Here is an 18,295-nt window from a genome sequence, read left to right as displayed (position 1 = left end):
ACCAACAGATAACACTAATAATAGGACTCTAGTGTTGATGTATAAATTTTTTTTTTTTTCACCAGAGGTCAGGCCAACAATTGTTGTAGCGGTTGGTCAGTATCTTTAACAAACAAACCAGTTTGATTGTAGTGTAGCTTGTTTTCTGTGTATAGTTGTATGCTCTAGAAGATGACCTTGACATAAAGGTCGAAACGTCGAATGTAGATTTTAGTTATATTAAACTAAAGTTTTTATTCAAACACGGTAGTTGTCTCCATAATTTTCAAAAATTCTCCATATGTATGTTTTCACTAGCCTTTTTTTGAGCTGGATGCTAGTTCTTTACGTAAAAACGTTTCTTCTGTTGTAGAATGCTTTTTTGGCTAAGATTACTTGTGCTTTAATATCTGATTGGTTTCTTCCATCTCCTGTGATAAGACTTCCAAGATATTTAAAAGAGGATACCTGTTGTATTAGGTTATTATTTATTTCCAGGTTTACTTACATTGAATTTGCTTTACTTGTAATTAATAGTTGTTTTCTTATAATTAATTTTTAGGCTGTACTGTGTGAAAATTTCTCCCATCTTTGTCATCGTGGCTTTCAGTTTGTTTTCATTATCAGCTATAACTGCTATATCACTGTGAACTGTAGCCAGTTAACATCCATATCATTTATCTTAATTCCTGTTTTTATTAGTTCTTTCAATTTATTTATTGCATCTTCCATGTATAGATTAAACAATATGGGTGAAAGAGAGCACTCCTGTCTACACCTCTACATATTTTTGCTATTGCGGTTTTTGTTTAATTGCTGGATGTTTCTATTACGACTTCTTGGTGCTTGTAAAGATTAAATATGAGCCTTCTATCTCTCCAATCTTCTATCTACCTTTATTGTTTTTAGGAGGTGAAACATTTGGTTCCAGTCAATACTATCGAAGGCTTTCTCCAAGTCAAGAAAGTCTATCAGAGTATTTTGATTCTCAAATCTGCTTTTGATAACTGTTCTTAGAGCTAGGATTGCTTCTCTTGTCCCCTGCTGTTTCCTGAATCCAAACTAGTCATTGCCATCATATTCTTCAACCTTCTTTGTTAGTCCATCAATATATGAATCAAATATTCATATATCATCAAAGCTACATAGGAGTAATATATTGCAAATTTAAAATCTGGAGGACTGTTATCCTCTACCAAGACAACATAAATTGCTTTCATTCTACTGTTTCATTTAACTGTTTCTCATCAGCTCTATACTGAAGATGACTTTTACATGGTTTATAACTTGATGTATACGAATATTAGACACGATAATTATTAATAAAGAAAGAAATGGTATATTCAACTATGACATGCACGAACTGTATGTACATGTAGAACATCATGTCTAATTATAATAAGTTCTAGTAAAAATAACAAAATTTAATCAATTTAAGTTAATTCTGGAATTTGCTAAGAAAAACTATTTACCATAAGAGGGATAATTTTAAGCCCATTACTACATTAGCCAAATCAAAATAGAAAAGTTTCACAACTTTCTTTGAATAAACATTCCAAGAGATTATTACTTTCATGGAGAACCTTAATTTTCTTCCAAAGAAATCTTGGTGTCTGGTGGTGATAACATGCTCTGCAAGTCTGATTGCTCTGAAATAGTTCTTCACAAATTCCAGAATTAACTTACTTTTTTTTTTATCGATAAATCTTGTTAGAGTTAGTTTTACTAGTAATTCCATGTTTAAATTTCTGTAGACACTGGAATATAAATAAATAATTTATTAACTAAAATTAATTATTTACAGCTGACATTTCTTAGCTTAAGCTAGCATTATCAGAGACAATTTAACACTACACACTCAGTGAAGAAAGAAACTAAAATGACCTCGAAAACAATGACAGTGTGTGGAGGGCAACAGTGGCACACTTCATAGTGATTCCTGTTGTTAATGCAGGTGAGAAGATAGGGAAGTGCCCCAAAGTCTAATAAAAATCATACCGTCTGTTCTGTTGTAGTTAACCAAGTTCTGTAGAACTTATGCAGCTTTCAGGAACAGTCTCTCTCTGATTTAAAACAGGATTTGTAAAGTAGCCTGGCTTTCTTCCATCTTATGTTGAATTAGTTCACTTTTTGGCTCTCCATGACGAATTTGAGTTCTTTTTTTTTTTTTTTCTCCTGACCAAAGTAGTTCATCCTGTCTGTCTAAAATACTGAGTTCCATAGTTAGTTCCAAAATTTTATTCCCTTATAGGGAGTGGGCAAAAATGTTTAGCCATTCTAACTTTTGGAGACTGAATGGGCAGTTCAATTTCTACCAGTAGCCAATATTTGGATAAATTGTCTCTGATGCATATATATATAAATTATCATCACAGAAGTCTGATTTTTAAACTTATTTTTATGATATGCCTAATGTGATGTTTTATTTTTGATAAGCAGCATACCTGATGTTTTTGTCGGCGCTTGCGTTCTTGCTCAAGCTTTTGCTGTTTCTCTAGTTTTTCGGTAATTCTTGCTTCTCTCAGTCCTTGTCTTTTAGTTCTTTTATATAATTTAGGATTTGCAGCTGTCTCTAATGTAGTATCCCTCCGCATGCATGTTACAACTTCTGCTCTCAACTAAATATGCAAATACAAATAATTAATAAAATGACCAACATTCACTGCATGATTTTATTGAACTATTGGATAATAATGCTGCTTTTAATCTTTTAAATAAATTTAATTATAGTTAAATAATAATATCATACTTCAATAACCATATTGGACTTTTAAGGATGCATATATCAAATATGCATCCTTAAAGGTCATATGCAATATGCATCAAATATGCATATATCATCAAAATCTATATAAGATTAATATATTACAAATTTAAAAACATTTAGATTGCACTGTGTAAAGTAGCCTGGATTGCACAGTGCAATCCAAACATTTAGATTGCACTGTGTACCTCTGTGAACATAATGTAAATGCTCTAACCATGAATGTCTCAGTGACAGGAGAAAAACACTGGTAATAAAATGCTTGCTTCTTTTAGCATTTGTGTTGTAATCTGCCATTAAACCTTCAAAGTAATAATACATTACAGATAATTAATAGAACAAGAGAATTCAGTGGGGTGCTTAAGGGTCAAAGCTGTATAACTGAGAGAAGACCTTCACATAGCCTTTAAAGGAATGCGGAGAACCGACCAGGGCGTCTAACCTAATGTCTAATCCTCCCCCTCTCGTGGTGCACCCTGTTGTTGGGTATCTACCTGGATAATGAACGAACGAGGATGGGCTGGCAATTTGGGATTTAGACGACCAAATTGTATTCTTATTGGTTAAACCAAAATAAAAAATGATGGTACAACATGACAAAATTTATGCCGGCTGGGGCATCACCAAGTTAAACAAGGCCCCTGTTGTTTTCGCCAAGGAACCAGGGCAAACAGCGAAAAGTCAGCTACTGGAACAAATCTGAAAACACACCCCCAACTCAACATCACCAGAGTTAAAGATCGGTACTATCAACATAAGAAGCCTGAATGGCAAAGAAATGGAGCTAGCTGAGGAATTAGATAAGTACAAGATCGACATAATCGAGGTCACTGAAACAAAAAAGACAAAAACTAGTGAGATCTTTCTGAGCAATAAATACAAAAAGTTATATTCAGGCAATGACAATCAAGGAAAAGAAGGAGTAGATAATATTCAACACAAAATACGAGGCTAATCTTCTTGAATGGCAGGCAGTCTCAAGTAGTGATGTGGGCAAATATGAGAATGGGGAACTGGAAAATGAGACTTATTTGTGCCTATGGTCCCACAGAAGGTTCTACTAAGGTAGAAGTGGAGGAATTTTTTGATGCTTTAGAAAAAGCAACTGACACAATGAAAAAGGAAAAGTTGGTCATTGTTGGGGATCTGAATAGCAGAGTAGAAAATGATTGTCAAACATACAAAAATATTTTGGGAAAATTTGGAGAAAAGAGCAAAGCTAATAATAATAGCAAATACCTGTTGGATTTCTGCTCAGGACATGGACTGGTTATTATTAACACCATGTTACAACATAAAAATGTGCACAAATTCACATGGAGAGAAGAGGCAAGGAATAAGAAAAGTCTCATTGACTATGTTATTGTTGATAGTGATGTTTTCTCCCTGGTGCAGGACGCCAGAGTGTGCGGAGGATTTGAAATTGGAAGTGATCACTATTTAGTCTTGAGCAGGATAAAATTGAATTTCATATTGAAAAGAATAACATGTAAGAAAGTTTTAAAGCGAATAAAAGTTGAGCAGCTCTCAGATGTGAACTGTAGACTAATATAGACAAAGATTATTGAAGGAAACTTCAATTTTCTGTTCTCAATAGTTTGAGAACAGAAACCAAACCTTGGAGATTCAGTGGTAAGCCTTGAAGAAAATCCTGATTGATTCAGCCAGAGGCATGTGGTGAGGTTGTCTGCGAGGATAGAAAAATCAGGACTCCATGGTGGACACAGGAAGTTAAAGAGGCAGTGGAGGAAAAGAAGAAATCATATCAAAAGAAGTTTCTGGCAAATAAGTCAGCTTTTGCTGATTTATTTGCCAATCTTCAGATCTGGGAAATAAATTGATTTTCCTTTATTTTCATATCTTCACTTTACGACAAATAGTGGAGAAATCATGAGAATATAACAAAGATCTGTATTTAAGTTTTGTCGATCTGGAAAAGGCATATGACAAGGTGCCAAGAGAGAAGCTATTCAATACGCTACAGTTATATGGTGTCAATGGGGCATTATATCAAGCAATACTTAGTCTGTATTTGAGTTGTAAGTCAGCAGTTAGAATTGAAAGATGTACAGGAAGATGGTTTAATGTTAAATCTGGTGTGAGACAAGGATGTACATTATCCCCTCTGTTATTCATTATCTACATGGATCACATTATGAAGGAAAGTGGCATTAAACATGATATCAGAATTGGAGATGTCAATGTCAGCTCTTTGCTTTATGCGGACGATGTTATACTTCTGAATAAATCTGCTATAAGATTGCAAGATTCAATGACTAAATTGAATAACTGTTGTAATAGATATGGTATGAAGGTCAGCATTAAAAAGACAAAGACAATGAAAATAGGTAGAATTGTTGAAAATGCCAACTGTGTTGTGAACGGGGAACCTGTGGAATAAGTAAAACATTTCAGCTACTTAGGCAAGATTTTTAGTGAAGATGGTAAATTAAATATGGAAATAGACAACAGAATCAACAAAGCTGGTATGGTAGGAAGTCAATTGAATAAATTCACATGGAGTAAGAGAGAAATTAGTCGGAACACTAAATTAGATGTATAAAAGACAGTGTTCAAACCAATTTTAACTTATGGATCTGAGAACTGGGTCAGAAGTAAAACACTTGACCAAAGACTGGAGACTGCAGATATGAGAGTCCTGAGAAAGATTAGAGTCGTGAACAGATGGCATCAATGGTAATATCAGATTAAAAACGAGGATATTAGGAAAGAACCTGACATTGTCGGCATCCAGGAATGCATTAGCAGAGCTAATCTCAGGTGGTATGGTCACTTAAACAGAATGGGTGAGGAAAGTTTAGCAAAACAAGTGTTCTCTGCCAGGTTGGCAGAAAAATGACCCACAGGACGACCAAGATATAGGTGGATTGATGCAGTATAATGTGCCTTAAACGATAGAAATATAAGATCTGATAATGATAATATTGAAGTCTTGACAAGTAATAGACTGATTTGGAGGAAAATTGTAGATAGGAAGTTAGTAATGATGTAAATTTTTCATGTAGTACTATCATATCCTGTACATCCCTTGAGGGTACATGGCAGGAATTTGATGATGAGAATTCACTAGGGTTTGCCAACAGTTACCACATGCAAACCTAAGTGAAAAATACAAGGAAACAATATTGCAGTCAACATTCGTTATAGTTAATCAAGAGAGAGAGAGAGATGAAAGTAATAGTTTGGTACAGTGAATTTTCTGGTGTATATAACAGATAATGTGCTGGTTATTAAAATCATTCAATAGTTTTACAGCAAGGTAATTCACTATAACACTGTTATAGTGAGAAATGCCTGTATGATCTATGAAAAGAAATTAAAGATATTTATTTAATGCTATTAAAAAAAAAAAATCATTTAAGGCAATTTTTGTTTTCAAACTACCTTTTCTAGAAAATGCCCTGTCCTCAGAGACTGCTTCATAATCCACAAGGATGTCACTTGCATACAAAGGAAAGTAACTGGTAAAAGCTAGAATCCTCAAGCCAAGCAGGATAGTATGCTTTTGGCCAAGAAGACAACACACTCACTCACTCTTGAATCAATAAATTGTGGGTTCAAATCATGCAGTGGACTTGTCTTTAGGCAGGAGATGAGTTTAGACATATGTATAATAATTGAAATGAAATCCTTAGCTAACCCATGAACATATTACAGGTTTACAACCTTTTGTTAGTGGAAGCCACATTAAATAAATAAATAAAATTTAGAGATCAAATATGGCATTAGCTACAATGAGTGTCTGGACACCCAACTTAGGGACCTACACCAGTCATACTGAAGTTATGCCATACTAGCACTACAACAAGTTTTAAAAATACTGTGACAAACATAATAACAGACTTAGGTGTTGGAGGTTATGCATAATAGTTTCATGATGTAAATACCACTTAAACAATAAAATAAATAATATACTGAGTTCAAATACAAAATTGTTTATTAATTTCTGACCATTTACGAAAAACAAACCTACATTAGAGCCTACCAGTTTCGCCAGCAAACTGTGTGGCTTTTACAAGGCGTTTACGGAGACATAAAAACTAGTAAATGCAAATTGAAAGGAACATAAAAAAACGTTGTAAACCAACTAGTAGCTAAGGTTAGATGTTCGCGTGACAGAGAGGACTTATTGTTCTTATTCAATATCAAGCATGCGTGTTTGTTGTAAACATGTAATGTGATTACTGGCTAGCTGCAGTTCAGATTGATTTAGAGAGAGGATCAAGTTTTTCCACAAACTGTTCAGGAGTGCACCCTGATTTCTGTTGAGGTTTCCACCAGTTATTAACATTATTGTGGCTTCCTTGAATAAATGATGTCTGTAGTCGTCATCCAGATATGGCATGGAGCTGTTTTGCCACTCTATCGTGTGGTTAGATGTACAGAAATGATGTGCTAAGGCGGAAGAGATACTTCTGTTGTGGTTTACATCACCAACATGTTCTTTTTGTCGGATTTCTAAACTCCGTGAAGTTTGTCCGATGTAGGCAAGACCACAGGAGCAAAGAATGTAATATACTCCAGGATATTTGTAGAAAGGCACCTTTTCTTTTGGGGATCCTAAAACTTGTCTGATGCTGGTGGTTGGTTTGAAGACCACTCTGATGTTGTAGGCTCTTAGTATTCTGGCTATTTGATAAGAAATTGACTTGATAAAAGGGATCACTACAGTAGAAATGTGCTGGGAGCATGATTCTTCTTGTCTGGGGTTATCACCGTATAGATATTTTTTGATGATGTTTTGAGGATATCCATTTTATAATAATGTGTTGGCTATTAGTGAGAGTTCAGTCTGTGTATCCTCCTCTTCTGATATAAACTTTCTGGCCCTATATTTCAATGTGGATAATGCTCAGTTTGTGTGTTGTGATGGTTTGAAGTATAATGAAGATATCTTCCAGTATCTGTGGGCTTTCTGTAAATAGATAATTTGACACTATTTGATTGTTTCTTTATCAAGATCTAAAAAATGCAGTTGGTTGTTGTTTTCCACTTCCAGAGTGAATTTTATCTTGTTATGGATTCAGCTGATTTTATCCACAAACGATTTTAGGTTTTCACAGCACAGCTATTTTCTACCATTCAATCCTGTGTAAAGGATCATCCAGAGCATGGTTTGCCACTCCTGACTTGCTATACACAAAAGTACTGTGAATTATATATAGTCCAAACTTCTGAGTACCTCATGTGACCAAACTACAAATTTCAGATCTACCTAGTTCTTTGTTTGGCCATCAGAGGTACAATATTCCTAATATCAATTGAGATTCATTTCTTTTGTGTATGTAGGCTGTTGAAAGTCAAACTAATCTTTTTTGTTTTTAATTTCCATCTCTACATTAGAAGTGTTTCAATTAAAATATACTGAAATAAGTTAAAGGCATGAAGAATAGTGTTACATTTGATGTTAAATGTAACACTATTCTATTTTTGGTAAGATAGAGGCTTAGTTTGAAAATAAAATTTGCCAATATTCCATTTTCATAGATGCTACTTTATGTATAAACATTGCTATCCTAAAAGGCCTTTGAAAAACAAGTAATAAGTGATGCAACTTATTCCAATTGTAAAAGATGATATGTTTATTTAGATTGATGAAAATAAGTTTCAATCAAACATTATTTTTGTATGGCATGCATGAACATGAGTGTGTGTTGCCTACTCTTGACATGAATTTGTTCTCGTGACATTAATATGTAATAAACTTCCAAAACATCACTAATATCAACATAATTTAAAAAAAGAAAAATTTTGTGCTAAACAAATTTCATTTTCCAATTTTTTTGGGGACTGTTTCAAACTATATATTCCTTAACTACTTTCTAAAATGCATCCCTTCATTCTCAAAGTATTATTATTATTTCAAGAGCATCTGAGGAGTCAGAAATCAATTGAAGGAGTTCACAAATCACTCAACCACCTGTCACACCTTCTCTTGAATTCATTCATAGTATCTGTAAGCACTTCTTTCAATATACACTCTTGAGAAAACATGGTTAATTAACGTGAAGCAGTTTTTTTTTTTTTTTGACATAATACTTGATGTTTTGTTTCAGTTGTGTGTGCTGCTGCCAGTCCTGATTTGTGTGTCATCTTTTGTTCTAAATGTACTTGAAGTGTTCTCATTGGCATCTCCCTCCACACCTACCTGCCTGTCTGTCCTATAGTACAAACTATAACTACAGCTGATCCTGCAGACACCTGGTTTTTTTTCAAGCAGCAGATGTAGAGGCTTAGGAGGTTTCAAGTGATTAGAGATCTTGTTGATTGGGTAGAAGGTACAACCCTTATATTTTATTCACAAAGCAACTTTGCTATCTCTGTGTACTGATTGTGCGAGGGTTGTTTGAAAAGTTTGGTAAAGTTAAACACATTTTTTTGGAAAAAATCACCTTTGGCTCTACACATTTGGTCCAATGAGTTTCCAATTTTTTCATCCCATCTAAAAAATAGGATTTGTCAAATTGTACAAAATAGTCAATGACAGTCTTGATGACATCCTTGTTCAAAGAAAATTTTTTCCCACCGAGCCAAATTTTTAAGTTTGGGAACAAGAAGAAGTCACATGGGCCAAGTCCAGAGAATATGGTAGATGTGGAACCAATTCAAACCTCAATTTGTGCAATTTTCCCATTGCGACAGATGACGTGTGGGATGGTGCATTGTCTTGATGAAAGAGCACTTTTTTGTGTGCCAATCTTGGCTGTGTTTTCTTCGGTTCTTCTTTTAAACAGTCCAACAATGACACATAATAGACTCCTGTTATTGTTTTACCCTTTTCCAAATAGTCTATCATGATAATTCCTTGGGAATCCCAAAAAACAGTGGCCATCACCTTCCCAGCTGACAAAATGGTCTTTCACCAGGCATTGTTCACTGTTTTGATTGCTGCTTGGACTCAGGTGTGTAGTGGTGAATCCAAGTTTCGTCTACAGTCATGAATCGACGCAAAAAATCCTGTGAATTGCGATTAAACATCGCCAAACACTGCATTGAAATATCTTCATGCATGCATTTTTGATCAACAGTCAACAATTGTGGCACCCGCGCACACAGCTTTTTCATGTGCAATTTTTCATGCAGGATATTATACACCTGTTCAGTTGAGATGCCTATCTCATGCACTTTCACTCGGCGGTCTTCCATAATGATACCATGGATTTTGTCAATCATTTCCTTAGTAGTGACCTGTCGGGATACCAGGGCACGCTTCATCTTTGATGAACTTACGGCCACATTTAAACTCATTCATCAAAAAATTATAGTCTTTAATGCTGGTGCAGAATCCCCACGAACTGCACTAACTCAGATTTGATCTGCGTGGGCAGCCACTTCTTCAAATAAGTGTTTTATCGCTGCACGAAACTCGTTTTTCTCTATTTTTATGAAAAATGCGAACACGGTCATTTTAAATGTTTACCAAAAGAGAACTATGCATCGCACATGGCTAAAATTTTGCCAGGAATCATGAAAAAGATAATACGTGCTAACACTGGTATGAACGAACAAAATGTGTCACCGTCTATTGGAAATTTACCAAACTTTTCAAACAACCCTTGTATATATGTGAGAATCACCATTCCTCTAAAGTCTTGACTTTCCTGTTCATCTGATTGTTTTAGATGTAGAAATAAGATTTTTGGATTAATGCTCTACTGTAGCCATTTTTTTTTTTGTAGTGCTGAATTTCGGTAGTATAACTCTGGGTTCCTTTTTTCAATGTTAGTGGAAATTCTATAAGCCATATCATGTAGAGAATGGATGATGCCTATTTTTTTTGCGTCGGGTGGTAATGGGATGTGGCGAGTAGGTAATATTGTGTGTTTGTTGGCTTCCTATAAAATGAGAAATCTAGTGTATTTTGTTTAGACACTGCAACAAGAGTATCCAAAAATGGTAAAGATCTGTTTATCTCTAATTCAACAGTGAATTTAATTTGAGCTTGAAAGTCATTGAGATAGGTGACAAAATCTTCTAATTGGGTAACAGAACCAATTGAACAGAACCAAGACAGTGGAGAGCCCACTGCTAGTCCTTAATTCTGTTAAAAATATTCATCTTAGAATTAGAAAAATGCCATTGATACAGTTTTTAAAGAGATCCACTATGTCTAGTGGGAAGAGATCTTGTAATATTTGTATGGTTTCTGTTCTAGGTACATTGTGGACAGATTTAGTATGTCCAGGATTGTAAGTATATCAGCAGGAACTATTGTGATGGCTTTGATGCTTTCTATTTATATTCTTTACTAAAGAGGATGTTTGGCCAGGCTTTGTATGGGCTTGAGGTTTTGCTAGATATTTTGATAGCAAAGAAGTTGGAAAGTATCTTGCATCAACAATAGGTCTAAATGGCAAATCCTGTTTATGCAGCCTAGGGACCCTATGTATTCTTGGAACTAGTGGATGTATAGACTCGAGGTTTTTTTTTTCCCCCCCCAGACCAGTTCGATAACAAGTTGTTGGTCTTATTATCGAAACATCTTGTGGGGTCATTATAATAAGAACTTCCATATACGTGCTTTTTTTTATAATTAAAAAAAAAAATTAAAGGGCCATATGCAAACCTTGCCGACACATAGCACCACTGTATCACAGTCTGGAGACTTCTATGTGGGACAGAATAAAAAAGATTAAAGTATATGAAAAAGCCAGGAGGTAAATGGTTATATCTACACACAAATGCTAGGAACATCAGGAAGAAATGGGTTCAGTTCATTGCCTTAGTGAATACACCATGGCCTAAGACTGTTGGCATCAGCAAAGCCTTGCTCTCAGAGTCAGATATAGTAACTGAAATCATGTGAAAAGGAATATATATTTCTAGTAAGGACTAAGAAAACAGAAAGGGAAGAGGTATTGCTAATGATATCAGATGATTTGAGTCCAGTTAGAATAGAAACTTGTGTTAACAATAATAATTCTCCATGGCGGTGACTTTTGAGGCTAAATGGTATGAAGTGAAACAGGGATGAAATTTGTGGTGAAGTGTTGTAAACAATGACTAGGAGAAATCAGTTTCTGGCAACAATGAAATGGATTGCCAAATTACTCTGATGGGTACCAAACAAGTAATCATTATATCAAACTATTTATATTAATCAAACTATATACTGCTATATAGTGGAGTGGACCAACATATCACAGCTTCTGGTGGTGTGGCCATTTTAATCGATAATAAATGAAAAACTAGGATATGAAAGTACAATTTTGTAAATGACTGAATTATAACAGTTAAATTAAAAACAAATAGAAGCTACTTAAATATCATAGGAGTATATGCACCTGAAAAAGGTAAGAAAGAGAATTCCAAACAATTTTATGAGGAATTACAAAAACAGTTAAATATAATAAAAAATGGACTATATAGCAGGAGACCTTAATATTAGTTGGAAATAATCCAATCCCAAATGTCTTAGAAAAATATAGAGAAATTTGCATGAATAACAATAGTAAAGAACTATTAGACTTCTGTACTTTCAATAATTTTAAAATAACCAATTTTTTTTTTTTTCAAAAAAATAATATAAATAAATATACTTGGAATGACAGAGGAACAAGATCTATAATTGATTATATCATTACTAATTAGAAACTAGCTCCATATGTGAGAGATGTACATTTTTAGAGAAGAAGTGAAAATTTTTCATATCATTTTTTTAGTCTCTAAAACAGAAATACTAGCAAAATGGAGAACGGAATTAAATAAGAAAAAACAAGAAATAGAACAAGTATACAAAGTACTAGCATCAAAGAATGAAAAATCAAAATATGGAAATAAGTAAGGTTTGGGTTGTTCAAACGTTCCAGAGACTCTACAAGTTTCATCTAGAAACTTGTATGTCATAGTTTTAAAACATGGACCATTTTTTTCCCCATGGAAATCAATATAGACAGAATGATTTACCTCGACATGCTGGAAAATTTTGTCTTTCCACAACTCAAAGACTTGCAACCACACATCCTCTATTATAAGAAGAAAGCATTAGAATGTTATATCAATCACTATTAACTGATTATCTAGAAGAAGCCCAAATCAGTGAAGATATCGAAAAAGAATGGAAAACTTTAATAAAATTAATCCATAAAGCAGCCTATGAAGTACTTGGAAAGAAAAATAAAATATTAAAAAGAAAAACATTAACAATCTGGAACTCAGATACAGAAAATGCAATAAAAGAAAAAACAAATTGCATACAAATCACTCCTTCAAAACCATACAGAGGAAACAGAAGAAATATAGCTAAAACCATAGTACACCAAACATAGCTCACCAAGATTCTTGGGACAGATATATTAATAAAATAGAAGAAGACATACGTGGAAAACAAGACGTAGTCTACAAAATATTAATGAAATTAAATAATGAAGAAAGAGATAGAGCACAAATCAACATAATACAAGAGAAACGATGGATAGAACATTATAAGAATTTATGGTATGACCCAAATTTAATAACAGAAAATAATAATGAAGAAATCAACACACAAGAAATAATAATCTTATTTGACTATGTCCTTGTTTAATAATAATAATAATAATTATTATTATTATTACATGACACCTCTAAGGAGTCCAAAGACTCATTGAAGGAGGGCACCTGCTCTATGATACAGAACCAATGCAATTGGAAGAACTAAAGAAGCAATAAAAGAATCAAAGAAGAACAAAATGGTTTCAGACATGGAAGATCATGTATAGACAATATCTGTCCTAAAACAAATTATTGAAAAAAGGGGAGAATTTAATTTAGAGACTCATATGGCCTTTATAGATTACAAAAAAGCTGCTGATGAAATACACAGAGAAAAACTATGAAATATAATAAAGAAACAAGGATATCCATTACATTTGGTACAAGCTATACAAAGTTTATATAAAGATACAAAAATACAGTTGCAGTTAGGTAATAAATTAACAGAAGAGACTGAAATAAATCAGGGTGTCAGACAGGGATGTAGCTTATCTCCAACTCTATTTAATATATATATATTAATCAGTTTATTAAAATATGGAAAACAACAATAAAACAAGATATCCAGTTAACCAGAAGAACTTATCCATACAATGCTGTATGCAGATGATCAGATTATGCTACAAGACAATAACGATGACCTTCAAAAATCAGTTTACGAATTAAACAAAATAAGCCAATAATATAATTTAAAAATTTCACAAAAGAAAACAAAACTCGTGGCATTTAAAGGTTGAGATCATGTTAGATCAAAAATAGTTATAGAAAATAAAATAATAACACAGATGACACATTTTAATTATTTAGGCTGCATAATAGCATATCTACAAGATAAACATATAGATGAAAAACGAAATTTCAGAAAATCTGTGGAACAATTAAAAGATTCAATCACAAAAATAAGATAAGAAATTTGACTAAAATTTTACAAAGAATGGCCACTCCCACTCTATTATACGGTTTAGAAACATGGACAGTTAAAAAGAAAGATGAAAGTAATATACAAGCTGCAGAAATGAGATTTGAAAGAACAATTAAATGATGCACAAAATTGGATCATAAAAAAATGAAGACATCAGAAAAGAACTAGATATTTATAACATAAATGAAAAGATCAACAGAGAAATGGAAAGAACATCTATTTAGGATGGAAAGATATTGGCTACCAAAAGAGATGGATAGATATAACCAAAAGGAAAGAGGGAGGGGAGCAGCAACAAGATGGAAAGACAAGTGAAGTCAGAATAGGCAAATGCCTAATCCTTGACGAGAAGAAGATATTATCTAAACATTAATTATATAACAATGAAGGAGAATTTAGTGGGCTTTTGCGAGACAACTTCTTCAAGCAGCACATTAAAGAACTTAAGGTCAAAGACGGTTAAGATATGATCAAAGCATTAAAAGGGGTTTTCAGTTAAGGATGTGAATGTAATGAGTTTAACAGCAAGATTTTATATGAATAAAATTTCAGAATAATCATATGCGGGTGTGAATGTTTTACACTAGGGGGTAATTAAACTATATTGACATAGGAAGTTCCAAGTAGAAAAGGTTACATGATGAAGTACAAAGCCAGATATTATGAAATACTCAGAACAATACTAAGTTTGATCCCATGCAATGCTGGTATCAATTACTGAATGGGAAGGATATCAGCACTGCATGAAAGCGTCAAACAAAACAAAAGATGCTTAAATGATGTGCTATCTAAATATGTCCCTAGAGTTTAAAGAACAAATTGGTTGGGAGTGAAATGGATGTACTACCTTATTAAGCAAGAGATCCATAAGAAGATGATATGGAAGGAACAACATGAGAATAAGGATGAAAGGAGTTATGAAATGCATCAGGCACAGACTAGAAAAAAAAAATTTACGAATGTTGTATGGAAAGCTAAGTCAGATTATGAAAAGAAATTGCCTATGTAGGTTAAAGGACAACTAGAAGAATTTTATCATTATGGTTCAAGTAAAAGAAAGAGTGGTGGAAGAATGACTTTACTGAATATAGACAGTACCTTTATGTCAAAAGCAAATGTGAATGTTCAAATGAGTACTCACTATTCTAAAATCCATCAACACAGTACTACTGCTACATCATCTAATGAAGAGATACAAGTTCTAGAGCTCTTGCATGACCTGGATAAGAATTCAGCAAAAGACACAGATGGGATATCAAGCACACAAGGAATATTCAACCAAATTAGTGAGGCAACTGATTTGGGCCTCGGTTAAGGAAAGATCCCATAGGAAGGGAAAGAATGTATTATAATCCAGTTGCACAACAGTTGTGCAAAAACTAATGCATCTAATTACTGATCTATCAGAATCTCTACAGTAATGGTATATGATTATAATGAATATGATGAGGGGGGGGGGGGGGATTATGATAAAATGAAGAAGATATCAATATGAAGATTTTAGAGAAGTTGGTAAGAACTTATATATAGAAATGGATTGACAGATAAGTCATTCATATTGAAATTACTGAAATGAACTAAATAGAAAGAAGAATTCAATAGCCAATTTAATAACTAAATTAAGTATTTACAACCTGACATTTCACTAGCTCAAGATAGCATGATCACAGGCATTTTCAAGATACACACTCAGAGTCTAGGATTAAAATGCCTTCCAGAACAAGGAAAGTCATGTGCATTTCCGTGCATTTCCTACGGTGATGTTTCGTGATTACTGCTGATGGGCAGTGTGTGCCAAAATTTGTATAGAATTATATCATTATTTCTGTTACAGTTCAACAGGTTTTGTAGTGCATGTGCTGCTTCTAGGAACAATGTTTGTGATTTAAACCAGGATCTATGTAGTAGCTTTGCTTTTTTTTTTCATGTGAGGAAATGGTCTTCATCTAAGGCATGTTGGGCTAGTCCACTTTTTTTTAGATATCCTACCCAAATATATATATATATGGGCCTCTGTAGCTCAGTCTGTACAGATGAAGCCCTTTGGTCAGAAAGACCTGAGTTCAATTCCCATCCAAGACGTGAGGAACCTTTATCTGGTCTCTTTCAACTCAAGGTGAGATAGCCTGTCTCATATGGAGGTAGGGGTTTTTTTCCACCCAGAAACTCTGTTTTTTTTGTCCCCCAGAACAGGAAAACTGGCCCCATGAACACACGCATCTACAGACAGCACACACCGGGAGGCAGAGGGTTAACCACCTTATCCTCAGGGCGATCGCGGTTTCAAATCGTAATAGGCCATGTCTAATACAAATGTAACAAGCCACTAGGTCTAATATATGTATAAAGAGGAAGGACCCGAATATATTTTTATGTTCCTAGTAATGGTGGTTCATCTTGTTCATCCAAATTATTGGATCCCACATTGACAGGAGATTTTATTTAAAAAAAAAAAAACACCTCAGATTTCATTTCTAAAATAAAAGTTTCATTTAGAAATTTTTAACGTTCAATAATAATACCAAATACCAAAGCATTAAGCAATCTCACAAAAACAGAACTAGCAACCATGAAATCATTAAAAGCTAATAAGGATATAGTTATCACAACGGCTGACAAAAATAATGCTATGGCTATTTTAAATCAATTAACTTATCTTCATCAGATGAATCAATTAGTCTCTAACACCAACACTTATCAACATATAAATCAACTAACAAGATTAAAAATAAAACTGTTAAATTACTTAAGCCTGTCACTTCTTGGCCATCAGACACTATCAAAACGCTATTACATAATGCAATACTTATCTTCGAAGTACTGCATTACAAACCTTAAAGATGAAATATTGAGGATTATTAATAAGAAAAGCTGAATAAATGAGCAATGAATCATACACTGAAATTTTGATAGAAATAAACATCTTACCTGTCTTTGAAAGTTCAAGAGTCGTAAAGCTCTCAATTCAATCATGGCTTTATTACGCAAATCTTCTGGTAAGTTAGCAGGCAAATTGGTTAGTTCCTCAATACGATGAGCAACACGTGATGTCAACCTACCAAAACAAATCAGATTGATCTATATATTTCATAATTTACTCTACACTGCTAAGAGAGTTCAGATCATTTATCATTCCAAGAGTCTATATTAAAATATATTAGTAGTAGTCTTTGTGCTATTTATAATTCAGTTGTTGTGTTGAATGAAATCTGTGGTATGTTTTGTTTGTCTATTTATCTGTAAGCAAGTATTCTTGAATTCAGGCTGGACCAAATTTGGTACTTGTAATCCTTACAAATATTTTGCTTAATATTTATATTATTATGATAATTATGATGATCATGAAATAATTATGATCAAATGCCATTCTGCAATAATGCCAATTTGGCTGGAGAGACGTAATAAAATTTAGGATTAAGGTCAGACATACAAAAAGTTACCCACATAGTTTCAGTTCAGAGAATTTTTAATGGCAAAGGTTGATAATGTGAAAGGAATCCAAGAGTAATTATTTTGAAAGATTGATTTCCAAGAAGTCAATCAAGAATACATATCAATACTTGAGGTAGAAAAAGTCACAAACTGAAATGTGGAAAGGCAGCTGGAGTAGATGATATTCAATCAAAAATACTCAAGTAAGGAAGCATAAAAGTGAAGATAAAATTCCAGATGATTGCAGTAGAGCTCTCATAGTACTCATCTATAAAAGAAGAAATAAAACCAAATGTGAAAATTACAAAGGAATTTGACTACTGAGGGCTCCAAGTAAGATTTGTATAAGCACATCAGAGAAGAGGCAGATAAATCATTGAAGAGAAACTTCAATAATTTATTTGGCTTCTGCCGAACAGAGGTTGTTAAGATTGAATTTCCACTTTCAGATGAATATAATAAATTTAGTTTAATCCTTTATCCAAGTGTAAGCAAACAAAGTTTGCACCTGATGTATCTTCAGGACTGAGGCAACTCGTGGTAAAGGTGGACCAAGCTCTCATCACTCCTAGTCTTAGTATCTCCCATAATGCAAAGCACATCTCCTTGTGGACATGTATAATGCTATGCATTAAGGGAAGAGCCACTACCCAGACCGGGTTCGACCTTTACTGAATGTTCAAGTACAGGTCAAACTCCAAAAA

General features: G+C 33.7%; 1 protein-coding gene across 6 annotated transcripts in view; it reads right to left on the bottom strand.

Moving 5' to 3' along the window:
* brm (ATP-dependent helicase brm) overlaps positions 1 to 18,295 on the bottom strand; it is a 677,861-nt gene that overhangs the window by 485,822 nt on the left and 173,744 nt on the right. For all 6 annotated transcript variants that reach the window (XM_090410652.1, XM_090410651.1, XM_090410655.1 and 3 more), the window contains 2 exons: positions 17,088 to 17,214; positions 2,424 to 2,597 (listed from right to left, as the gene is read on the bottom strand). In XM_090410652.1, the coding sequence (XP_090266778.1) occupies positions 2,424 to 2,597; positions 17,088 to 17,214 (301 nt within the window). The remainder of the gene's footprint in view (positions 1 to 2,423; positions 2,598 to 17,087; positions 17,215 to 18,295) is intronic.

Source organism: Typopeltis vanoorti, chromosome 20, assembly GCF_054136105.1.
Source record: "Typopeltis vanoorti isolate ZY-2024b chromosome 20, IOZ_Tvanoo_1.0, whole genome shotgun sequence".
Classification (NCBI taxonomy): Eukaryota; Metazoa; Arthropoda; class Arachnida; order Uropygi; family Thelyphonidae; genus Typopeltis; species Typopeltis vanoorti.
Note: the sequence above shows the minus strand (reverse complement) of the source record. Positions and strands in the feature narration are given on the sequence as shown.